General features: G+C 40.8%; 1 protein-coding gene and 1 long non-coding RNA gene across 4 annotated transcripts in view; one reads left to right on the forward strand and one right to left on the reverse strand.

Annotated features, from left to right (window-relative positions):
• LOC124048606 (band 4.1-like protein 4) overlaps positions 1-24,149 on the forward strand; it is a 109,089-nt gene that overhangs the window by 47,070 nt on the left and 37,870 nt on the right. For all 3 annotated transcript variants that reach the window (XM_046369561.1, XM_046369560.1, XM_046369562.1), the window contains 3 exons: positions 4,058-4,162; positions 22,087-22,138; positions 22,285-22,363. In XM_046369561.1, the coding sequence (XP_046225517.1) occupies positions 4,058-4,162; positions 22,087-22,138; positions 22,285-22,363 (236 nt within the window). The remainder of the gene's footprint in view (positions 1-4,057; positions 4,163-22,086; positions 22,139-22,284; positions 22,364-24,149) is intronic.
• LOC124048609 lies at positions 9,444-13,287 on the reverse strand. The gene is made up of 3 exons (XR_006841258.1): positions 13,070-13,287; positions 10,484-10,811; positions 9,444-10,309 (listed from the first exon to the last, which is right to left on the reverse strand). It is a non-coding gene; the product is annotated as an uncharacterized LOC124048609 (long non-coding RNA).

A 24,149-nucleotide genomic window follows, 5' to 3' on the forward strand; every position in this document is an offset into this window, starting at 1 on the left:
GCATCGATTGGTAGATGTGTAAAAAATAAAATGTAGTTTCTCAGCAAAAAAATATTGCACCTTTTTGGGCCCTCACCAGTTTACATCTCTGAAAGAGGGAGAGGAGGGGCGAGAGAAGGAGAGCAATAGATATAGTAGGGTATCAGAGAGAGAGAGAGGAGAGAGCGCCTGTCTCCTGTGTCAGACACAGGCAGCCCACTTGTGATTCACTGGGAGTGCACCTGCAGATTGAGTAGATAATGAAAACATGCAGATGAGTCTTGAATCACAGAGGAAGTAATTAACTGTTAACATGAGGAAGTGCTCTACTTTAGATGCCTTGGGAATGAACTTGGACCTACTCATCACATACTATGTGGTCTTCTTGGACTTCAAATCAAATTTTATTAGTCACATGCGCCAAATACAACAGTATTCAGTACAGTGAAATGCTTACTTACGAGCCCCTAACCGACAGTGCAGTTTAAAAAATATGGATAAGAATAAGATATAAAAGTAACAAGTATTTAAAGAGCAGCAGGAAAAATAACAATATATACAGGGGGGTGCCGGTTAGTTGAGGTAGTATGTAGGTAGAGTTAATTAAAGTGACTGCATAGATGACAACAGAGAGTGGCAATGGTGTGGGGGCAATGCGAATCATCTGGGTAGCCATTTGACTAGATGTTCAGGAGTCTTATGGCTTGGGGGTAGAAGCTGTTTAGAAGCCTCTTGGACCTAGACTTGGCGCTCTGGTACAGCTTGCCGTGTGGTAGCAGGGAGAATACCCTATGACTAGGGTAGCTGGAGTCTGACCATTTTTAGGGCCTTCCTCTGACACCGCCTGGTATAGAGGTCCTGGATGGCAGGAAGCTTGGCCATAGTGATGTAGTGGGCCGTTCGCACTACCCTCTGTAGTGCCTTACGGTCAGAGGCCGAATAGTTGCCATACCGGGCAGTGATGCAACCAATCAGAATGCTCTCGATGGTGCAGCTGTAGAACCTTTTTGAGGATCTGAGGACCCATGCCAAATCCTTTCAATCTCCTGAGGGGGAATAGGTTTTGTTGTGACCGTTTCATGACTGTCATGGTGTGCTTGGACCATGTTAGTTTGTTGGTGATGTTGGCACCAAGGAACTTGAAGCTCTCAAACCTGCTCTTAACTTCTTGAATTCTTAATAGTAGTGTAAGCCGTGACTTCTAAAACCCCATATAGATTCACTAGGTTTTCCCACACTGCTGATTGTAAACCTACTGCTGAAAATGGCATAGTCTGCTCTAAGCAGTCACGTTTGGTCTCTAACCAGCCGAGCATGGTCTGTGTGCTCATGCCTTTGGGGGCGTAAATCATACGGACTGTTTGTCAGTGTACACCACGTGATTCATCAAAAATGTGCTTTGTGGTTAAGAAGAGCAGTCCTCTCCACTGTATCTCAGAGAGAAACACACACACTCTGATGCACACTCACTCACACACACACACCGTTTCCTCCTCTCTGTGTCAAGAGCAAACAGAGAGAATTAGGTAAAGAGAGAGTGATGTCCTCCAGCCAAGATGGATGTTGGTGTCCTGCTAAAGAACAAATCGCACACAAACCCATAGCAAACACACCGCTGGTCTGTGAATGATCCACCCAAAATGATCTCTCAATCATACCCCAGGGAACTGAGTGTGTGTGTGTGTGTGTGTGTGTGTGTGTACATACATGCATGTGTGTGTTGACTTTGAAAAGGAAAACAGAAAAAGAGGAGGGCAGGAAACCCTTGGTTGGGTTGGAATGTTAGTGTGTTTGTCATGTGTTTCAGCCTCGGACTCACCTTGAGATGATGTTTACTGTGAGTAAACCTCCATCTTTCATTACTGGCATAGGCTATGCATCGATGCCTCCATAGTAGAAATCCATTTCCTCTCTTGGGATGTTGTCAAATTGCCCTCAAGGTAAAAAAAATGTTGTATTTTTTATTTAACTAGGCAAGTCAGTTAAGAACAAATTCTTATTTACAATGACGGCCTACCCCGGCCAAACCTGGACCAATTGTGTGCCGCCCTATGGGACTCCCAATCACGGCCGGATGTGAAGCAGCCTGGATTCAAACCAGGTACTGTCGTGACGCCTCTTGCACTGAGATGCATTGCCTTAGACCGCTGTGCCACTCGGGAGCCCCAAATGTAAATGTAGCTCAACGCAGGTGAGAGAGGAGGGCTTGGTTGGGTTTTGCTCCTCGCTGAGGCTTGGCCAGTTGGGATTGGTTTGTTTGATTAAATGATTGGTTATCTATTGCAATATATACTTACACTATATCCTCAGTGGATACATTTTGGATTGATGCTGTATCTACAAGGGAAAGCAAAAGTGCTGACTGAGCTAAAGATGCGGTCAAGGATTTTTCTTCATCCTACGAAGGAGATATAGATTTATGGCAATTATCTTGTAACAGTGGGATATGTGTTGTGGAAATGCTACTGTAACAAGGGTTTGTCTGGTTCATACTAAAATCAAGAGTCCTAAGTTTGTTTCTTTTAGCAGATTACTTTTGCAAGCCTCTGAGAAATGGTAATAAGAGGGGTGAGGTGCGTAAATTGCAGTGCAAGGCTGTTTTCACTGCATAGCAAAGTAATAATTTATCTCTTCACATTTCCCTGGAGACATAGGTCTGCTCTCTTATAGAGTCTCTTCATGTTATTTCTAAATCCAGACACAGCAAGCTAAAAGAGAGACTATATGTCCTCATCCTGAAGCGAATAAAATATGTGCTATGCTGTATGCCAGTGGTCTGAGTCAAGATCACTTTGAGTCAAAAATGCAAGCCGAGATCTACCGCTCAGATCTTTTTTTAAACAGGACTTAAAAAACCTAAGCCTATGCAACATTAACCAATTAAAAACAGTTCTGTAGCAATGAGGTTTGTGCAGTAGAATATAGGCCCAATACATTATCACTGCATATTGGCTCTGCTTGAATTGCCCTGCCAATGTTGTTCTTCTCAGACCATTTTGAAATGATATTTTTTTTAAATGTAGGTTTATGATCACACTGGTAATAATTTGTTGTATTACTTATGAGGCACAGCTAAGTAAGCATGATAATTTGCTTATTTTAAAAAAATGTTTTTTTTTACTGGACTGATGGCTGCCTCTCATGCGACTCGTCATTACTCCACCCTCCTTCCCCCCGCTGAGAAAAGGGGACAGAGTCTTCCCGCTAGTAGCCTCATGCACCAATTCATGTTTCTCCTATGACCAGAGAAAGTGAAATATCCCTTGATATTAAAGAAGACAGAAGCCGCTAATAATTACAACTCAAGCTGATCTGAACACTTTGCTTAAACTCCTTCATTGCAGCTGCAGCGCTGGTTGTCGCTTGTGGAAGCTGGGAGAACCCGCATTTTTTTATGATGTTGAACAAAGTGTTGACAGTGCTGAATAACAACTTAAAACATAAACATAAAAACGGCAGACGTTTGCTGTATTCGTTGAGTCTCTCTATAGTCATGGTTTTAAAATGATTTTTACAGTCTATAGCGCGAGCAAACTGTGCAGACAGGGTGTTCTGAGCTATCCGATTGGCCAAAGGTAGGCCTCTAGGTGCACTTGATTTTCTCTCTGGGAGTTCGACCTTCAGACACATTAAATGGTTATGTATGGGAACATTTTGCCTTCCCGGCGCTAGGGCTGCGGAATCGGGTGCACCTACCCCTAACAGCGCGAAACAAAAAACATAGGAACGCATGGCTTTATGGTTGGGGTTTTTACAGAAATGTTTGGTGACCAACTAGGAATGCCTTGGAGATGGACCAGTCGAACGTGGTCGACCGGTTGGTGACCACTGCTGTATGCCATATTGTTGAAACTATTTATTCTTCAAACAATGACTGTCCATACAGAAGTCCACCATGGTATTTCAGAATACTTCACATGTTGCTTCAGAATGCATTAATAGCTACAGTATAATATGACTGTCACCCATCTTATAGTCTGTCAATTAAAAACACTGACATCTACTTGAGAATGGCTTTGCTTGGCAACACATTTGAATGTGACTGAGACACTAATTCCTAACCTCTTGTGTTACACAGAAGTCCACTAAGGGGTCGGTGGTGCTGGACTTTGTGTTCAACCATGTGAACCTGGCCGAGACAGACTACTTCGGGCTGCGCTACTGTGACCGCAGCCACCAGACGGTCAGTCACCAATGATTTAGATAAACATATTTATACAGATGTACAGTATACTCTCACTGTAGACCAGGGAAGGCTTTATGCATTTGGCATGCTTTTGACATTACATTATGAATAGTGCACCGGAGAGGAGATTACCTTCCTTCATATACACTAATCAGAGTGGCTGGTGAGATTAGAAAGGATATTTCCCTCTGAGGCAGATGTCTGGGATTGATATCTGAAAAGGGTAGCTTCAGCTTGCCCTAGTCAAAGTGAAAGTAGTATGCGTTAGTGTGCTTTAAAAGACGAGACAACAACAGTTCTGTGAATATTGGCAGAAGGTGCCATCACAGTGCGTCGCACGCAGGTCCAGGCCAGGCCATGACAGGGTAGAGTAGGGGTGGAAAGGAGTGGTAAATACTCATTCAGGGCCCCAGGGCTCCACACACTCAGAGTACAGAGCCATAAAATAACACAATGATAGGCTGTGTGCGTCCCCAAAAGGCACCCTATTCCCTATGTAGTGCGCTGCTTTTGACCAGGGCCCATAGGGCTCTGGTCAAAAGTAGTGCACTATAGTGTGCCGTTTCGGACACAGACATAATCTCCCAACGTCCCCCTGCTCTCTCGCTCACATAGATGGGCGGTATCCTGTGCAATGCCTTCTGGGGGCTGTCGGCCAAGCCCTGATTTATCGTCAGACCTGCGCAGGATGAAAGCATGTCTCTGTACATGTGTCAAGACTCAAAAGCTATGTTTAAGTGAAAGAAAAACAGTAAAAGGAGACTGAAAATGTTGGAACACCAGCATCACTGTCTCTGTTTGACTTATCTAATGTATGACCTGACATGCATGCACAAGGCACTATAAGCACACACCCAGTACAAGAGAGGATTCTTGTTTGAAAAAGAGAGATGCATTGTTTTACTGCTAATGTCCCTGCTTAAAACATGAAAGATACAAGACCCTCTCACATAGTCACACATAGTATCTGCACACGTGTGCGCTTCACGCTGTTCACAGCGTGGTAGCCAGGGCACATAAACAGCAGATAGGTTGAGCCTCGCACTTCAACACTCTTAGTTGTTGTGGAAATTGACCCACTATGCTGTTTAATTTCTGCATCTACGTCACATCGCTGAGTCTACCTTTAACCCACATAGCTCAGTTTTGTTTTCCTCTTCTTTCTCTCCATCACTACCCCTCTCTTTCCCCTCCTCGCTCTCGCTCTCTCTCTTTCTCTATGCCTCACCCCTCTATGTACCCCGTCGCTCTCTTTCTCGCTCTCGTTTTCCACCTTCAACCTTGTTTTTCTCAGTGTTGTGTTTTTCCAGTTTATCTACAACAGATTGAGTTTGTCTGACAACCAGTATCCTGTTGAGATAATTAGAGATGATAAATCTCTGTAACGCTGAGTTGATGTTCAACTATGTTTGACCGGGGGATCTGATTTAGAATTTTTGCCAACCTTGTTTTTTTTGGAGATAAGTGAATAAATAATTCAGTAGAAAATAATCTTATTGGACAGATACAGAACTTTTATGGTCTGTTTTATAGAAAATGCATTTTATCAATGTATACACAGCTTTTGTTTATGGCAGGTTATCCTCCCTGTGCTTGGGTAATATTTGGCCCAGGGGCGTGTTTGCATCAGCATGCACGTTCACATCATTCCTACCCTCTGGAGTCGTAAAGGGCATACCAACATAGATACTGTAGCAGGTTGACGCTTATTGTCATGAATCTTGCCCTAGAGGCAGATTTCCGCTAGATGGGCCAGCTGCAAAGTCAGAATTGTCGAGATCATAAAAATTAATGAAAACAAACATATTTAAGGTTATGGTTAGGATTTTGGGTTAGCAGTGTGGTTAAGGTTAGGGTTAATGGGGAACTGCCCCTGCTGATTTGGCCCAATATTTTTGGCTTGCTCCTCAAGACATTCTGGCAGCCATGACAGAAGCCAAACGTGAGTTGGCTTGAGTGTGTGGTTTGAATGGGTCAGTAGCCTACAGAGTAATATAGAATTTATGTAGATATTTCAAAACCAGGGTTCCCCAAATATGAACGACTGTAAAAACACCAGGAAATCATCTCCAAGTGATTTTAATTTTGGAAAAATATTCCCAAGTATTTCATATAGAGAAATGACTTATGTTTTAGTCAAATATTATATCTGTTTGGGATTCTTTTGGTCAATTTGCAATCTAAACATTTTTTGTAATTATCTTCCAACCCCCCCAACAATCGACTCAATAAAAAAATATGCCCGCTGCTGATGCCTGTTCTAAACTAAAAGTGTTCTGATAACATTCAAATGGAGTAACAGGTCCATGTAGTTTAAACAACCTTTTACATAATGCCATAGAAGTGTGTTCTGCTAATATAACAACGTGCACCTTTCATTCCCAGACGATACAGACACTGTGCCTATCGGCATTTTGTCTGGTGCTAATGGGGCTACCTTGGCAAACATGTCAGAGTGGTCATACCTTCCTGTATGATGTCCCGTATACAACACGAGTTCCCTCCCCATATTGACTGATGCCTTTCAATTCAATAATTTATCAAGACAATACAAGTAAAAGTTGTCTTAGTAAAATGTTTATGCCGAGCGCCAGGTCTCTCTCCATTCAGAGACATCCGTATCAAGCCCGTGTACAGGTCTCCATTTGCTGGCTCCATGCATGTTTCTGTGAATACAGTCACTGTTCTAATACCAATGGCAGTTAGAATAGGTCATATCTGACACACAAGCGGGTACAGATGTAGGATCTTAATTTGAGCTAGTTTGCTACAGCAGGAGAATAATCCTGCTGCAATAGGACATTTGAATTATTACGTTGATTATAATTAATGGACATTTGTTGTCAGGGTTAATACATTTTTTCATTAGGGCAAATCAAGTCTGACATTTTAAAGTAGAAATTACAAACTTTAGGCCTCCCGGGTGGCGCAGTGGTTAAGGGCGCTGTACTGCAGCGCCAGCTGTGCCATCAGTCCCTGGGTTCGTGCCCAGGCTCTGTCGTAACCGGCCACGATCGGGAAGTCCGTGGGGCGACGCACAATCGGCCTAGCGTTAGGGAGGGCTTGGTCGGTAGGGGTGTCCTTGTCTCATAACGCACCAGCGACTCCTGTGGCGGGCTGGGCGCAGTGTACGCTAGCCAAGGTGGCCAGGTGCACGGTGTTTCCTCCGGCGCATTGGTGCTGCTGGCTTCCGGGTTGGATGTGCACTGTGTGAAGAAGCAGTGCGGCTTGTTTGGGTTGTGTATCGGAGGACGCATGACTTTCAATCTTCGTCTCTCCCGAGCCCGTACGGGAGTTGTAGCGATGAGACAAGATAGTAGCTACTTACAATTCGATACCACGAAATTGGGGAGAAAAAGGGGTAAAATTCAAAAAAAAAAAAAAGAAATCAAACTTTAAAAGCTTTTTTAAACCTCTAAAAATATATATATACACACAGTGGGAAGAACAAATATTTGATAACCTGCAAAATCGGCAGTGTTTCCTACTTAAAGCATGTAGAGGTCTGTAATTTTTATCATAGGTACACTTCAACTGCGAGAAACGGAATCTAAAACAAAAATCCAGAAAATCACATTGTATGATTTTTAAGTAATTCATCTGCATTTTATTGCATGACATAAGTATTTGATACATCAGAAAAGCAGAACTTAATATATGGTACAGAAACCTTTGTTTGCAATTACAGAGATCATAAGTTTCCTGTAGTTCTTGACCAGGTTTGCACACACTGCAGCAGAGATTTTGGCCCACTCCTCCATACAGACCTTCTCCAGATCGTTCAGGTTTTGGGGCTGTCGCTGGGCAATATGGACTTTCAGCTCCCTCCAAAGATTTTCTATTGGTTTCAGGTCTGGAGACTGGCTAGGCCACTACAGGAAACGTATGATCACTGTAATTGCAAACAAAGGTTTCTGTACCAAATATAAAGTTCTGCTTTTCTGATGTACCAAAATACTTATCATGCAATAAAATGTCAATTAATTACTTAAAAATCATTCAATGTGATTTTCTGGACTTTTGTTTTAGATTCCGTCTCTCACAGTTGAAGTATACCTATGATAAAAATGACAGACCTCTACATGCTTTGTATGTAGAAAAACCTGCAAAATCAGCAGTGTATCAAATACTTGTTCTCCCCACTGTATATATTTTCACTCTTTCACTCATGCTGCCAAACATACCCTCGTAGAACTGACTATCCTACCGTTCCTTGACTTCGGCAATGTAATTTACAAAATAGCCTCCAACACTCTACTCAGCAAACTGGATGTATTCTATCACAGTGCCATCCGTTTTGTCACCAAAGCCCCATACACTACTCACCACTGCGACCTGTATGCTCTCGCTGGCTGGCTCTCGCTACATTTTCATCGCCAAACCCACTGGCTCCAGGTCATCTATAAATCTTTGCTAGGTAAAGCCCCACCTTATCTCAGCTCACTGTTCACCATAGCAAAACCCACCCATAGCACGCACTCCAGCAGGTATATTGCACTGGTCATCCCCAAAGCCACTTCCTTTGGCCGCCTTTCCTTCCAGTTCTCTGCTGCCAATGACTGAAACTAATTGCAAAAATCACTGAAGCTGGAGTCTTATCTCACTCTCTAATTTTAAGCATCAGCTGTCAGAGCAGCTTATCGATGACTGCACCTGTACACAGCCAATCTGTAAATAGCACACCCAACTACCTCCTCCCCATATTGCTATTTATCTTCTTGCTCTTTTGCACCCCAGTATCTCTACTTGCACATCATCTTCACATTTATCACTCCAGTGTTAATGCAAAAATGTTATTATTTCGGTCTCTGTCCTATTTATTGCCTTATCTCCCTACTCTTCTACATTTGCACACACTGTACATAGATTTTTCTATTGTGTTATTGACTGTATTTTTCAGCATTTATGGGTTCGATTACAGGCTCAAAATGGCCAGAAACAAATAACTTTCTTCTGAAACTCATCAGTCTATTCATGTTCTGAGAAATGAAGGCTATCCCATATGAGAAATTACCAAGAAACTGAAGATCTCATACAACACTGTGTGCTACTCCAATTTGACAGAGCTTGAAAAAATGGTAAAATAGTAATAGGCAAATGTTGCACAATCCAGGTGTGGAAAGCTCTTAGAGACTTACCCATAAAGACTCAGGTGTAATTGCTGCCAAAGGTGCTTCTGCAAAGTATTGACTCAGGGATGTGAATACTTTTGTCAAATTATATATTTCTGTATTTTATTTCCAATACATTTCCAAAAAAAATTCTAAACATGTAGACAAGTGAGAAGAACATATCTTTAATCCATTTAGAATTCAGGCTGTAACACAACAAATGTGGAATAAGTCAAGGGTTATGAATACTTTGGTGAGCACTTTGCCAGAGCCCCAATAGCAGCATAGATCAGCTCTTGGCCCCTCATCATAGATACTGGTCGGTCTCTCACTCACACACACACACACACACACACCATTATCAATGGTGGTTATGATTAGCCTGGTGGAACCAACCTGATCGTTGTGTTTACCTTTCTGTTTCACTTCAGATATCGGCAGTAGGGTAGCCTAGTGGTTAGAGCTTTGGACTAGTAACCGAAAGATTGCAAGATCAAATCCCTGAGCTGACAAGGTAAAAATCTGTTGTTCTGCCCCTGAACAAGGCAGTTAACCCACTGTTCCGAGGCAGTCATTGAAAATAAGAATTTGTTCTTAACTGACTTGCCTAGTTAAATAAAGGTCAAGTAAATAAAATTAAATAAATATCATAAAATGGGAAGTGAAACATAATGGTGAACAAGCAATAAGCTTGTTCCACCAGGCAAGGTTATGCCCTGGACATTATTTTCATCTAAGAAGCAGAAAATAATATCAGTTTACATAAAATACGTTTCACAATTGGGTTATCAAATGTATCAAAGTAATGAAGTGGGTTACCTTCTGTATTTGTGAAGGTTAATGTCCGGATACTTGCCAACATGTGGCTGACTGTTCCATTCGTAGGAATGCTCACAGCGAAGACATGTCTGCAGGATGCTGATCAGTGCCCCCTTGCTGGTATTCTCTATGCTGCATGTTCAACTGCAAACTGGAAATCTCTTGAACAACTGCAGCAGGCAATCTTATGAGGTGGTGTTGAATGAGAGGGGCTCTGACATGTTGATATAATAGACAGCCAAGTGGTAGATTGCATTTAGTTCTAATGCACTTCACAACCAAAATTACTCTACTACTTGCATCTTCTTAGCTGGGGAATTATCCTACTATTTAATCAAGTCAAGTATTTTTCAATACAACTTTTAACATTTCATATAACACACATTACCTGTCACTGTTGATGAAATAGTCTGTGTTATCAGGGAATTAACTCAGGTCACTATCAGAGGCCTCATGATGGCGTGTCCTTTTCCTAAGTATCGTGGGAGACTCTGGCACCAACGGAGGTGTTACATGGCACACTTTTAGTCTGAGGTCTTGCCTGACAAGCTGTGAAAATAGCAAGATAACAGTGAATTAAATTATTTTTGGAGGTCGCTAAGCCATTGAAATCACATTACTGGACATGTTAGGATACTCATCTTTGCTCCTTCTGGTAGGTCCCGGCCTCCATTCATGACCAGGGGATTAATCAGGCACCAAACGGTGTACTTTGTCTAACAGAAAAACAGGGTAAACGGTTGTCATTATCCTTTAATTATAAACATAGCTCGAGAAATAACGTAATCTTGTTTGGAAGCTAATTATATGCCTTACAGACTTAGTCTGACTGGCTCCAGATTGGATTGTAATTCAGACCGGTGGTGCCGTTACACTACGCAACCAACTTTGATATGTTTTACTTTAGTACTGGGTTGGTTTGAGTTTGTTGCTGCTAGTTAGTACACTATGGTAGTCAGACACGAGTTAGCTTGTACCACTATAGCTGCATCCAATATATATTTGTGCCCTAGACATGGGTTGCACCTCGGAGGCTAATGTGACTGTTTTGTCTAAATTACACTTATTTAGTGGCATAAAAATATGATGACATTGCTAAAGTAGGAAAATAAAGTAGGAAACAACTGCCATATTAGATGTCGTTAAATTTACTTTAGAGAGATTGCATTGTTGCCATTACTGTTACTATCAAAGATAATCATAAAAGCTAACAATGCTAATCATAGCTAGCTAAAAGACGGTGGTCCCCCTCAGACTTAGTTAGCTGGCTTAAGTTATATTGCATCTACATTCAATCTGGCAACATCATGATCAAGGGTTTTCCTACTAATTATGTGTCTCCTTTTTCAATGTTATCGTATTTCCAAGCCAAATCCGAGTTGTATTGATGTACGCTATCATGAGCCAGCTAGCTAGGTAGCTAGCTAATTAAGTATATAGCTAGGTAGCTAGCTAGCTAATGTCAGATATGCTAGCAATGATAGTAGGGCCGGGCGATGTGGACGAGAAATCATCTCCATTTTTTTCCCCAAACTTATGGGTGATTCACAATATATATTGTATCTTGATTTTTTTTTGTATTCTCTAAATAAGCGTTGTTGCACAATTAAAAGTCAATACACTGCATTCAAATTTCAAATAATCTAATTCAGAGCTTGTAAAATTATACCTAGGCTAAATATAAGCCTTCAAGCATAAGACCCACTAATAATCAAAATAGTTTAACCTGCTTTAATGATCGGTCTTTCAAGTCTATGAAAATGCCATTTTTGTTACAAATTTAAAAATAACCATGCACATTCACTAAATGACCAACTTCTGGTCGCAGGTATTATAGAAAATTTAAAAAAGGTTTCATAAGCAATCTCTCAAGCATAACTGCTAGTGAGTAGCCAGCTAGTCTTTTATATTTTAATACTAGCCAACTTGGATCTATTTGCTTGCAGAACAGAACAGTTCAACTGCTATGAATACACCTATTCTGTCTGTCTCCAACTGTTTGAACAACATAGTGTATGTAGCGAATTCGGGAGGTGTAGCCCCAACCGGGACTCGAACCCGGGTCTAATGGCTCTCAAGCTAACACTTTAGCTGTTACACCAAGGTGTTTTAATGTCGCTACAATAGCCTGTTCACTTGTTGAATGTTGAAATCAAGTGGCCTACCTGGATAAGATGATTATTATATTTTCTTTATTTAACTAGGCAAGTCAGCTAATTAAGGACATATTCTTATTTACAATGACGGCCTACCCCGGGCAAACCCCGACGACGCTGGGCCCGTTGTGCGCCGCCCTATGGGACTCCCAATCACGGCCAGATGGGATCACGGCCGGATGCTTACTTCTCAGAATGAGAACGAGTTGCCAATTCCTTATATAAATGTAAATGCTATTTTTTTATGCTCATTGCACATTTATAAAACACAAACTAGACAGTTTGGCTAACATTCTGCTAGTGGTACTGCAACGCTGCGCACGATAGAAACTGAAAATTAATTCATACTCCCGTTTTAGTAGGGTCTGCTCGGTTCAAACTTTTGGGAGTTGAGACATAAAAAGGGAATCATTGCAAAGGTTACGTTCTCCTCAATTACAGTCAAATAATGTCTCAATGTTTTTTGGTGTCCATATGACCGATTATGTTGTGCTAAACCTAAAATGGAAATAGCGAGTTGAAACTGCATGTCAGAGATGAAGATTATATTTCGTCTTTGTTGTGAGTGGCACGGGAGGCGCTTGGTGTCTGTGTGGAATGGGAAGGTGTGCAGTGTACACAGCACAGAAGGAGCAAAGGAGACGAAACCAAAAAGACAAACACTCATAAAAACAGAAAAAAATTCAAACTTGATTCTTGAGATGCAGGCATTTGGAACATCGTGCTAAAACATACATTCTAATCTAGATGACAGTGATAATAATTATCAAAATATACATAAACATATGCATATTTGGTCGAGCCACCGGTATACTCACCACCACTGGGGACCAACGAACTCCAACCACCTATGCGGAATAGGCAGGGCATGCAAACCATAGATTTTGGCTGTGCATCTTGCTGGAAGCATGCATTGCATGGTTGATCCGTATAGGGCTTTTCAGTCTCAACTGGCTGTGATCTTGTGAATGTTTTGTGCAATGAAAAGAATGAGCCCCATTCAATGAAGGGAAGCGGAAAGGGAATTTGAACATAGAGCTTGGCAAAAGGGGGCATGATTTTTTGACATAACTGTAATCTAAACTCAACCGTTATTTACGTGTGGCACTGAGGTTCTAAATTCCATTTCAGACCAAAATTATCCTATTTACACTCTGTAGTACATTTTGACACTAAAGTAAATGTTTCTGACTCGTGTTGATGCCATATAGGTCATTTTCAAAGGGATTAGTTGTTTTTAAGGGGCAGTCACTCTTTAATTCAGGGTTAGGTTTAACATCGTATTTTATGACTTTATGGCTGTGCCAGCGAGTGACCACTCTGCAGCGCTGCCTCCTGGGAAAGATTTATGACAATAAATCCCAACCTCAGCACACCTATAATCAAAACCTATCAATTAAAATAGACATTTCTGTAATTTATATGGGACTGCCTGGGGCCATAACAGTGTTAATTTTGGTAACTATTTTAGATTTGGTCTTTTGACTAAAATACATTTTTTAGTCTTAGTCACATTTACATGTTTTTAATTTCATCCTTTTTAGTTTGAGTTAATATCAGTTAACTAAAACCCTGGACAATTTTAGGCTAGTTTTAGTCAGTCATCTTAGTCACACAGTCACCATTTTTTTAAATTAAAAATAATTATATTTAACTTCCATCATGTTCACATTAAGATAGTAGGACAAGGCTATCTCCTCCTATAGCTGGCACATTTCTATTGTGGCAGATTATAAACAATGCCAGCCATGATTTACCATATAGGCTTCACCTTTGTAACAGGTTAAACAATTTAGGCATACAGTTTTTTCCATCCTCCAGTTATAACCTTGGGATGGGGGTAAATAACAGTGAGATTCATAGCCTGGGCCTCTCAGTATTGGCCTATTGGAACAGAGTATGGGCCTCTCAGTCAGACCTATCAATCGAACTGTCCTAACTTAACTTCCTATTGAAGTGGTGCATGGTCCGGGCAGCCACGCCCCATGATGACAGAACATTTTAATGTATTTATTATCTATCTATTATTAATTAGTTCCATTCACTGTGGGACTGAGCAGTGCTGAAGGGAAGAGAGTCATAAACTCTCTCATAATTCTCATACAGAACAAGCTCTGATCCCATGTTTTTAAAATCCTTGAGGTGCATTTGAACAGAGCTATAAATAGATCTAGTGGGGCTTTGTGCAGGTGCCATGAAAAACTGATAGACATAACACATTAACTGGCCGTACTACACACATACACTACCTGCTGTAATAGATAAGGTTGCTGGATAACTAAGGCTAGCATATTCCTTCATGTGCACACCATGATTAGATTTTTCTGTATAACAAAATAATATTCTTCAGTACATTTTTTTTTATTATAACTGCATTATACTGCATTATACCTGCAGGCTATAAAGTATTACAAAAGGTTAATAAGTAGTAGGTTGTTGCTCAGGCTATCTTTCTAAGTGGAACTCCTCTGTCTTTGTCTGGTTGTCCATAGCGATACCGCCCTGTCACTGTCAGCCACTGCTCTATCCCCAACCTCTCATTTGCATTAATTAGCATGCACTGGAACACACCAGCTGCAGTGATGTGATTATTGTAAATTAGATAAGATTAACCAATTCAATTAACTTATTCTAATTCAGTCACAGACACTGCTCTAATCACGTTCCCCTGGTCACCAACATCTGTTCCGGTGTGCTCTGGGTCATTCATTAGGCACCAAGCGGAAGAAAATGTGGGGAAACCGAGAGGGACTGACTTTCCTGAACATGTCCAATAAGACATTTTCATTTTTAATAGACAAATATAGCAAAATGTTTTGCTATGATGTGCCTAGTGAATACGATCCTGGGGCCCATCTGTGGTGTGGTGAGGGTTTAGGTAGAAGGAAATGGGGATGGTGCACCATGCACAGCATCTGTCAGTGGCATATTTAAGTCTGAAATAGGTTATTCAAGGCTAACCTACCTCATTACACTAACATGTATTCATCTCCATGCCCCAAAAATGCCCCAGAATCAAAAGATTGAGCTCACAGACGCCTCCCTTCCTCTAACATCCCCTGAATTTCCATCTTCATCTTGGCTAGTAGCTACATCTCCAGAAATTCACATTTAAATATATGGAATGCATATAAAACAGGACTTGAAGCTGTTTCTTCATGCAAGGGGTGCGGTGCAATTAATTTATATCAGACATGTAAGCAGTTTCAATAACGTTATCAGCTCCATGATCTACAGTCATCTTAAAGCATAAAACAGTGAGTGGATAATGATATTTATTGCAGTCTCATTTTAAAAGTTATCACGTTTGTTTTGAAAGTTTGCTGCCGATGAGACTTGTTTAACCTCTCTGCGCACCGAACCCGTTAGCGGGATTAAATTCAACAACATACGGTGATCGCTACATAAATAGTCATATTAAACATTCATGAAAATACAAGTGTCTCAAATGGGTCGAAAGCCTAGAATCTTGCTAATCCAACTGCGTTGTCAGATTTAAAAAAGGATTTACTGCGAAAGAATATGATGTGATTATCTGAGAACAAAGCCCCATTAAAAAAAACTATTTCAACCAGCACAGGTGTAACATCACAAATTGCAATCAAATAAACCGTTTACCTTTGACGATCTTCCTCTGTTTGCAATCCCAATGCTCATTGTTACACAATGAATGGTCTTTTGTTTGATAAAATCCATTTTTACAGCCTAACACAAAACATTTTGTGAACCGCTTGTGTTGTGAATTCCGTCTCATTCCATTTTCGACGACACATTCGATGTAAATACACACACTAAACTTGACTTTTCCAGTCATGTTTGGTTTCATTGCAATCAACTGGTTTGTTTGTAACACAACCAAACCTGATGGGTCATTTCGCGGGACATATTGACTGAAAGAAACTGATTTGAAGACAACAAGTAATGACATCATTGTGCACCAATGATATGACCGCTGTTTCGTTGATTGACTGTATTTGAACCCAATGACCACTGATCGTCTTGAATTCTAGCTGGGTAGATAGCCAAGGAGCTGAGGTAAACGGCAATATGTAATGTTTATGTGTTGGAAGACCAACCCATGTAGTAACCTCCGGTGTAAAGTGGGTCATTCGCCATTGAAGATTCATACTGGAAGGATGTTACGCACAGCATTGTTTTGGTAAAGCGCATATTCAGCTGTTTATATATCAATCAGTATGGCGACTAAGTCAGGGAAAGCTAAATCTAAGTCTAGATATACAGATGTACACACAATTTTAGAAGAAATTGATCGGGAAAGTGAGACGGAGATTGTTGGAGGACGATTCATTTAGTAATTCCCAAATGGAGGAATATCTTTTGAACGGAGAGGACATCATTTTGGACTGGTAAGTTCTTCTCATGCTAATGCCGTTGTTTGAAATTAATAATATAAAATATTATTTGTGATTTTTGAAACATTTTTTAGTAGCAATATATAAAAATCTAATGATGTGTAAAGTACACGTTGACTATACATTGTGGGTGGGGGTATGTTTATGACCCATAGTCTATGTTTTGTGTGTGTGTATATATATACATATTGTGGATTAGAGGGAGCATGGCTGAGATGCGTGTGTCTGCTGCTCCACCCCACCCCACCCCCACATGAAATAGCCTATTTGAGGCTGTTGAGGGGAGGGCAGGCCCACAACAATGGCCAAAGTGAAATGGAGACAGTAGATACAGCTGATCTGTTGTAATATAATAAAGACAGTAGATCTAGCAGGTCTATAATATATTCAATCTTATGTTCCCTGTACTCTATATATATCTGTTTATTATACCTGTTGATACAGGACTCATATGTGAAACTATTCTAACTGAACATTTTCTTTCACAGTGACACTGACTCCGAATGGGAGCCCCGAGTGCCAAGGTGTCCATCCCCCACTGTAGCTGGTTCATCCAGCTCCTGCCACAAGTGGTGTTCATCTGCCCAAATGTATTTCTGCAGGCATGGATGTGCCTCAGGGCCAAAAGGGCACAGCATGGAGTGCTGTGTTCTTTGCAAAATGAAGTCCCCATCACCTGTACCACATGCTTGGTGACCCTCTGCTTAACAGCAGAAAGAGACTGCTATGGCACCTGGCATCAGCAGCACAATATTGTGTAGAGGACTGAAGGTCATCCAAATATTGAAAGTGTTATTTTGTAAATGTATATATATTTTCATGTATTTTCTCCATTTTTGGGGGGGATGTGTTAGAATACCATTTTGGTATTTTGTATATAGTTATTCCATTCAAAATGTATAACATCACCAATTTGGCCATTTGTGTACATTTGGGCTACTTGTGTGGGACACCTGGGTGACTTCATGATAAATGTCATGTTGCACGCTCATTTTGGAAGTTATCATTCTGAAACTTTGCACAAGTACTGTTGCCCTCTTATGTTTTTCACTGAAATTGTCCCAATCATCCTATCTGAATGTTTGTTTTAAAGATGATGATGATGATACAACAATACAAATTTTAAAACGTATGTTCTTTTAATTGTATTATCTAAACCAGATCTATTGTGTTATATTCTCCTACATTCAATTCACATTTACACAAACTTTTACACAAACTTGAATGAAACCAATAACTTGAATGAAACCAAGAATATGCATATCCTTGGTCCTGGGCCTGAGCTACAGGCAGTTAGATTTGGATATGTCTTCAGGCGGAAATTTAAAAAAGTAGGGGGGTAGCTGGTCCAATGCAGCCATTTTTATCTCTATCAAATCATTTCTGGGTAACAATTAAGTACCTTATTAATTAAAATGGTCAATAAGTCTCAAGCAAGACTTTTGCTAGGACTGTCTGGGAGTGGTCTGAGTGAGGTGCCTAAATGGATGAACCTATGGGAGGGATATGTAACCTTGGAACTAGCTGATATTGATAGGTTTGAAAGTCATTGTTATTGGTCTATTAATTTATACCATGTAGTGATGTCGCCAGGCGGGCCAGAACCCCATTCCACCAAAATATGCTGAAATTTAAGGCAGTCTTTTCAAACAGATCTTACACTAATTGGGCATTATCATAATTTTCCCAATTTCCCAGTATTATTCCAACCTCATAGTGTGGAAATATAGATCAAATACAGGAAAAGCACATTTTGACTCCACTGGGACTATAAGTTATTAAAAGAACAGAGGAAGAGAAACAGATTGACCAATCTGTTTTCCTCCTTACGATGGTTCCCAAGAGAAGCCTAAGCTGCAGTGACATGAGCTCTGACACAAAATCGTAGCAAAGCATGGGCTCACTTTGACCACAATGCAAATAATCATTTTGCAATAGAAGTTTGCAGTCATGATCATAAGAAGAAGCTCGACAACATCCCATCAGATAGACACCACTGCGCCTTAGCTGCTATAACCAATGATAAACACATGAATATATTTGTCTTTATGAGAAGAAAATATATATATATATAATGTTGTGACATACACCAGATAGATACAGGGAAATGTGTTGTTTTACAGGGTCAGACATACTAGTATGACACCCAAATTAGAGTTAAGTGCCTTGCACATTAACAGATTTTTCACCTTGTCAGGTATTTGTGTTATGCAGATGAGTGAGGACCCAAAAGCGATATAACGGAAACAGAGTCTTTTAATGTCCAAACAGGGAAAACATAAATCCTCAATCATTACAGGGGAAGTCCAAACAGGGAAAACACAAATCCTCTAGTTTAACAGGAGAGTCCCCCTTCTAGTTGTTGAGGAGAGTTGCAGGGCTAGCGGCAACAGACTGCAGGTCACTTCGGGTAGGCGCGGGCCGTAGAGGATAGAGACACCTGCTCACACGTAGTATCTGAAGACGAGGCAGAATACAACTGGACGGAACAAAAGCAAAGCAAACAGCAAACAAGAATCCGACAAGGACAGAAGCAGAAACAGAGAGAGAAATAGAGACAGAGAAAGAAACCTAATAAGACCAGCAGGGGGAAACGAAGAGAAGAGAAAGCACAGGGACAAGACATGACAATACAATTACATGACAATTTGAACCAGCAACCTTTCGGTTTTACATTTTTTTTATTTCACCTTTATTTAACCAGGTAGGCTAGTTGAGAACAAGTTCTCATTTGCAACTGCGACCTGGCCAAGATAAAGCATAGCAGTGTGAACAGACAACACAGAGTTACACATGGAGTAAACAATTAACAAGTCAATAACACAGGTATTTTCCACCATAATTTGCAAATAAATTAGTTAAAAATCCTACAATGTGATTATCTGGATTTTTTTCTCTCATTTTGTCTGTCATAGTTAAAGTGTACCTATGGTGAAAATTACAGGCCTCTCTCATCTTTTTAAGTGGGAGAACTTGCACAATTGGTGGCTGACTAAATACTTTTTTTGCCCCACTGTACTAATGTGGGTGTTGGAACATATCTAGTTAGCTTCATGTACTGTAGGTTATTCTTGTTTGAGACCTCCACAGTGTTTATATTACACATTGTCACGTAGGGTAATTGTACATTGTGTTCAGAGCGGCATTGAACATGCTCAATGATTAGCCACTGAAAAGGCTGTTTAAAGCAGAATGTTCTATTGTAAAACCCACTGCTGAAGTATGTTGGGAGGGATGTCCCTGTACTCTGCTAAAATAAATGTGTCTATATAGAACCAAAAAGCACCCTTATTTTAGCAGTGTACTCTGCTTTTCTTTCAACCACTTATGCTATGTCACATTATACAACAGGGTTCCCCAACTGGTGGGCCGCGGGACTAATTTGGCCCGGGGGTGGTTTATTTTGTGTATTTTGCCGAATCAGTGTGACATCAGGACATTGTGCAGGCCAAGCAGTCTTGCAGGAGGTACTGTGCTTTTATTTTTATTTCAAGCACTTATGTCACATTATAAAGCGTTGTTAGGCTGTTGGTTGCAGGTCTTGTAGTTGACAAACGCTGACAATACGTCATCAGTGCATTCGACTGCAAACTTTAATGCTGAGACTCTGCATAACTTATAACGGGATATAAAATAAATAATATGGAGAGAGGGTATGGTGACACCTCCACACACTAGATCATGGCAGCTCTGACTGGTCTTCTTCCCAGAAGCCTTTACTTTAATACAGTAGCCAATTAGAACACAGGTATGGGTGGATCACAATAAAAGTCCTATACATATCACATCACATTCCTGTCCCACAGCATTATGCATCACCACCGTCCCATAAGGACTTAGAAAATCCAGGCAGTCTTGCAGGAAGTTACCCAAATCAGATGTTCATTGATGTGGGAGCTAGAGGCCCAACAAGATTAAAAATATCCACCAAAGACTGCCTGCAAATCCAAAATGCTAGTACAGTCGGTTTAAGATCGTTCACAAAAGCCAGCATGCTGTGACCTGTTCTAACTCTATGTTTTATTGATGCAGTTTTTAATGACTCACACAGTCACGCTCCTTTTCAACAAGACAGTTTGGAGCTGGAGCTCTGGAGCTGCCTGCATTCTGTCCAATACACTGACTGCATACTGCACACACACACACACACACACACACACACACACACACACACACACACACACACACACACACACACACACACACACACACACACACACACACACACACACACACACACACACACACACACACACACACACACACACACACACTGCACAGACCGCTCAGACATGATTTGACAAAGTGCATCTCTTTCTTCCAGCCAATTACTGAATACTCATGCTCAAGGTATCTTGTTACAGAACATACTGTAATTTTTACCGTACACATAGGCTACTAGTTACATAATGTATATTACGTATGGTTTTAGTTTAGTTTAGTTTATTTTATTTTTACAGGGACAGTGCACATTAATCAACGTTTCAGTAAAAGTGCCGGTTTTAGCCAGCCGGCTAATTTTCAACCGCAGTCCCTGGGCAGGTTATTAAAAACAATTACAATATAGACAATAGCACCATAGAAGAAGCAAGCCATAGCAACATAGGACAAGCAAGACATAGCATACAGACAGAGCAACATAGAACAAAAAGCAACAAAACAAAATTCATAAAAGCAACAAAGTGTTTCCACACCTCACAAGCTACAGACAACAGACAACATGGAAAGCGGCAACACACAGCTAGGGACCATGTTCACAAATCTGATTGACCTTTAGCCAGGTCTTCAAGCATTTTGTGAAAGTGTGATATGTGGTGCAGTTATGTGTGTCTGATGGCAGTGTATTCCAGACATGGGAAGCTCTCCCAGAGAATGCAGATTTACTAAAGGTGCTTTTCCTTAGGGGAACTATACAGTCACCTCTCATGGCAGACCTTGTGGATCTGCTGCCATATGTCTGGATTTTCTGTTTAACAAAAATATTGAGTGGAGGGGGAGCCAGGCCATTTAGGATCTTGAATACAAGACATGCGTCGGTGTATTGCACAAGATTTTCCCAACTCAAGAGCTCATGCTTTCTAAGGATGTGACAATGATGATGGCTATTGGGCTTCCTATCAAGCACTTTGAGAGCCTGTTTGTAGACAGACTGAATAGGTTTTAATGTTGTACAGCAAGCTTGGGCCCAACTAGTCAAGCAGTATGTTAAGTGGGGGAGTATCATAGAATTGAAGTACAGTTTTGCTACCTCTGTAGTCAAACAATTTCGTATAAATCGGAAATTAGCTAGGTTGAATTTGGTTATTTGAATTACCTTTTTCACATGCTTTTTAAAAGAGAGGTTGGAATCAAGTATGATGCCATGGTACTTAAAATGGTACTACTTATGTAAACAAATAATCATTATGGCAGTACTTTTTGTATGTAATTAAATGTCTTCTGTTTGTGTTTTTTTTTTGCAGTATTGGCTTGACCCCTCAAAAACCCTTTCGGAGCACAAAGATTTAATAACGAGTAAGTATCTCCTCTTCTCTCTGCATTGAGTTGAATGTCTCTCAGCTGTTTGGATACAGTGATTTACAGTAGAAGGTTGCTGCAGTTAGTGAAATAGAAGGCTCTCTCTCCCTCTCTCTGACTTTCTCTCTCTCCCTTTCTCTCAGCGGGGCCTCCATACACACTCTATTTTGGGGTCAAGTTTTATGCTGAGGATCCCTGCAAGCTAAAAGAAGAAATAACAAGGTGTGCATTGTCAGGACTTTTCATGTCTCGCTATTGTGTACTTAATTGGCTAGCACCTCCACACATGCAAAAAAGCCTACATGTAGCACAGTCTACATACATTCACAGTATCAAAGTAACGAAACGAATCATGAAAAACTATTCAGTAAACTTTAATTTATTTTTATTTCACCTTTATTTAACCAGGTAGGCCAGTTGAGAACAAGGTCTCATTTACAACTGCAACGTGGCCAAGATAAAGCAAAGCAGTGCGACAAAAACAACAACACAGAGTTACACATATATAAGCATACAGTCAATAACACAAAAGAAAAGAGATATCGAAAAATCTATATACAGTGTGTGCAAATGTAGAAGAGTAGGGAGGTAGGCAATAAATAGGCCCAAGAGGCAGGAGGTAGTCGGGTGTGCGATTTACAGATTGGCTGTGTACAGGTACAGTGATCGGTAAGCTGCTCAGACAGCTGATGCTTAAAATTAGAGAGGGAGATATAAGACTCCAGCTTCAGAGCTTTTTGCAATTCGTTTCAGTCATTGGCAGCAGAGAACTGGAAGGAAAGGCAGCCTCAGGAAGTGTTAGCTTTGGGGATGATCAGTGCAATATACCTGCTGGAGTGCGTGCTATGGGTGGATGTTGCTATGGTGACCAGTGAGCAGAGATAAGGTGGGGCTTTACCTAGCAAAGATTTATAGATGACCTGGAGCTAGTGGGTTTGGCAACGGATATATAGTGAGGGCCAGCCAACGAGATCATACAGGTCGCAGTGGTGGGTAGTATATGGGGCTTTGGTGACAAAACGGATGATACTGTGATAGACTACATCCAGTTTGCTGAGTAGAGTGCTGGGGGCTATTTTGTAAATGACATCGCCGAAGTCAAGGATCGGTAGGATAGTCAGTTTTACGAGGGTATGTTTGGTGGCATGAGTGAAGGAGGCTTTGTTGTGAAATAGGAAGCTGATTTAATTTTAATTTTGGATTAGAGATGCTTAATGTGAGTCTGGAAGGAGAGTTTACATTCTAACCAGACACCTAGGTATTTGTAGTTGTCCACATACTCTAGGTCAGAACCGTTCAGAGTAGTGATGCTAGTCGGGAGTGTGCAGGTAGCAATCGGTTGAGGAGCATGCATGTTTTATTTATTTATTTATTTCACCTTTATTTAACCAGGTAGGCTAGTTGAGAACAGGTTCTCATTTGCAAATGCGACCTGGCCAAGATAAAGCATAGCAGTGTGAACAGACAACACAGAGTTACACATGGAGTAAACAATTAACAAGTCAATAACACAGAGAAAAAAAGGGGAGTCTATATACAATGTGTGCAAAAGGCATGAGGAGGTCCTTCTGTAGCTCAGTTGGTAGAGCATGGCGCTTGTAACGCCAGGGTAGTGGGTTCGATCCCCAGGACCACCCATACATAGAATGTATGCACACATGACTGTAAGTCGCTTTGGATAAAAGCGTCTGCTAAATGGCATATATTATTATTATTATATATTAGGTAGGCGAATAATTACAATATTGCAGATTAACACTGGAGTGATAAATGATCAGATGATCATGTACAGGTAGAGATATTGGTGTGCAAAAGAGCAGAAAAGCAAATAAATAAAAACTGTGGGAATGAGGTAGGTGAAAATGGGTGTGCTATTTACCAATAGATTATGTACAGCTGCAGCGATCGGTTAGCTGCTCAGCTAGCTGATGTTTGAAGTTGGTGAGGGAGATAAAAGTCTCCAACTTCAGCGATTTTTGCAATTCGTTCCAGTCACAGGCAGCAGAGT

The sequence above is a fragment of the Oncorhynchus gorbuscha genome, linkage group LG11 (genome assembly GCF_021184085.1).
Source record: "Oncorhynchus gorbuscha isolate QuinsamMale2020 ecotype Even-year linkage group LG11, OgorEven_v1.0, whole genome shotgun sequence".
In the NCBI taxonomy this organism is placed as follows: Eukaryota; Metazoa; Chordata; class Actinopteri; order Salmoniformes; family Salmonidae; genus Oncorhynchus; species Oncorhynchus gorbuscha.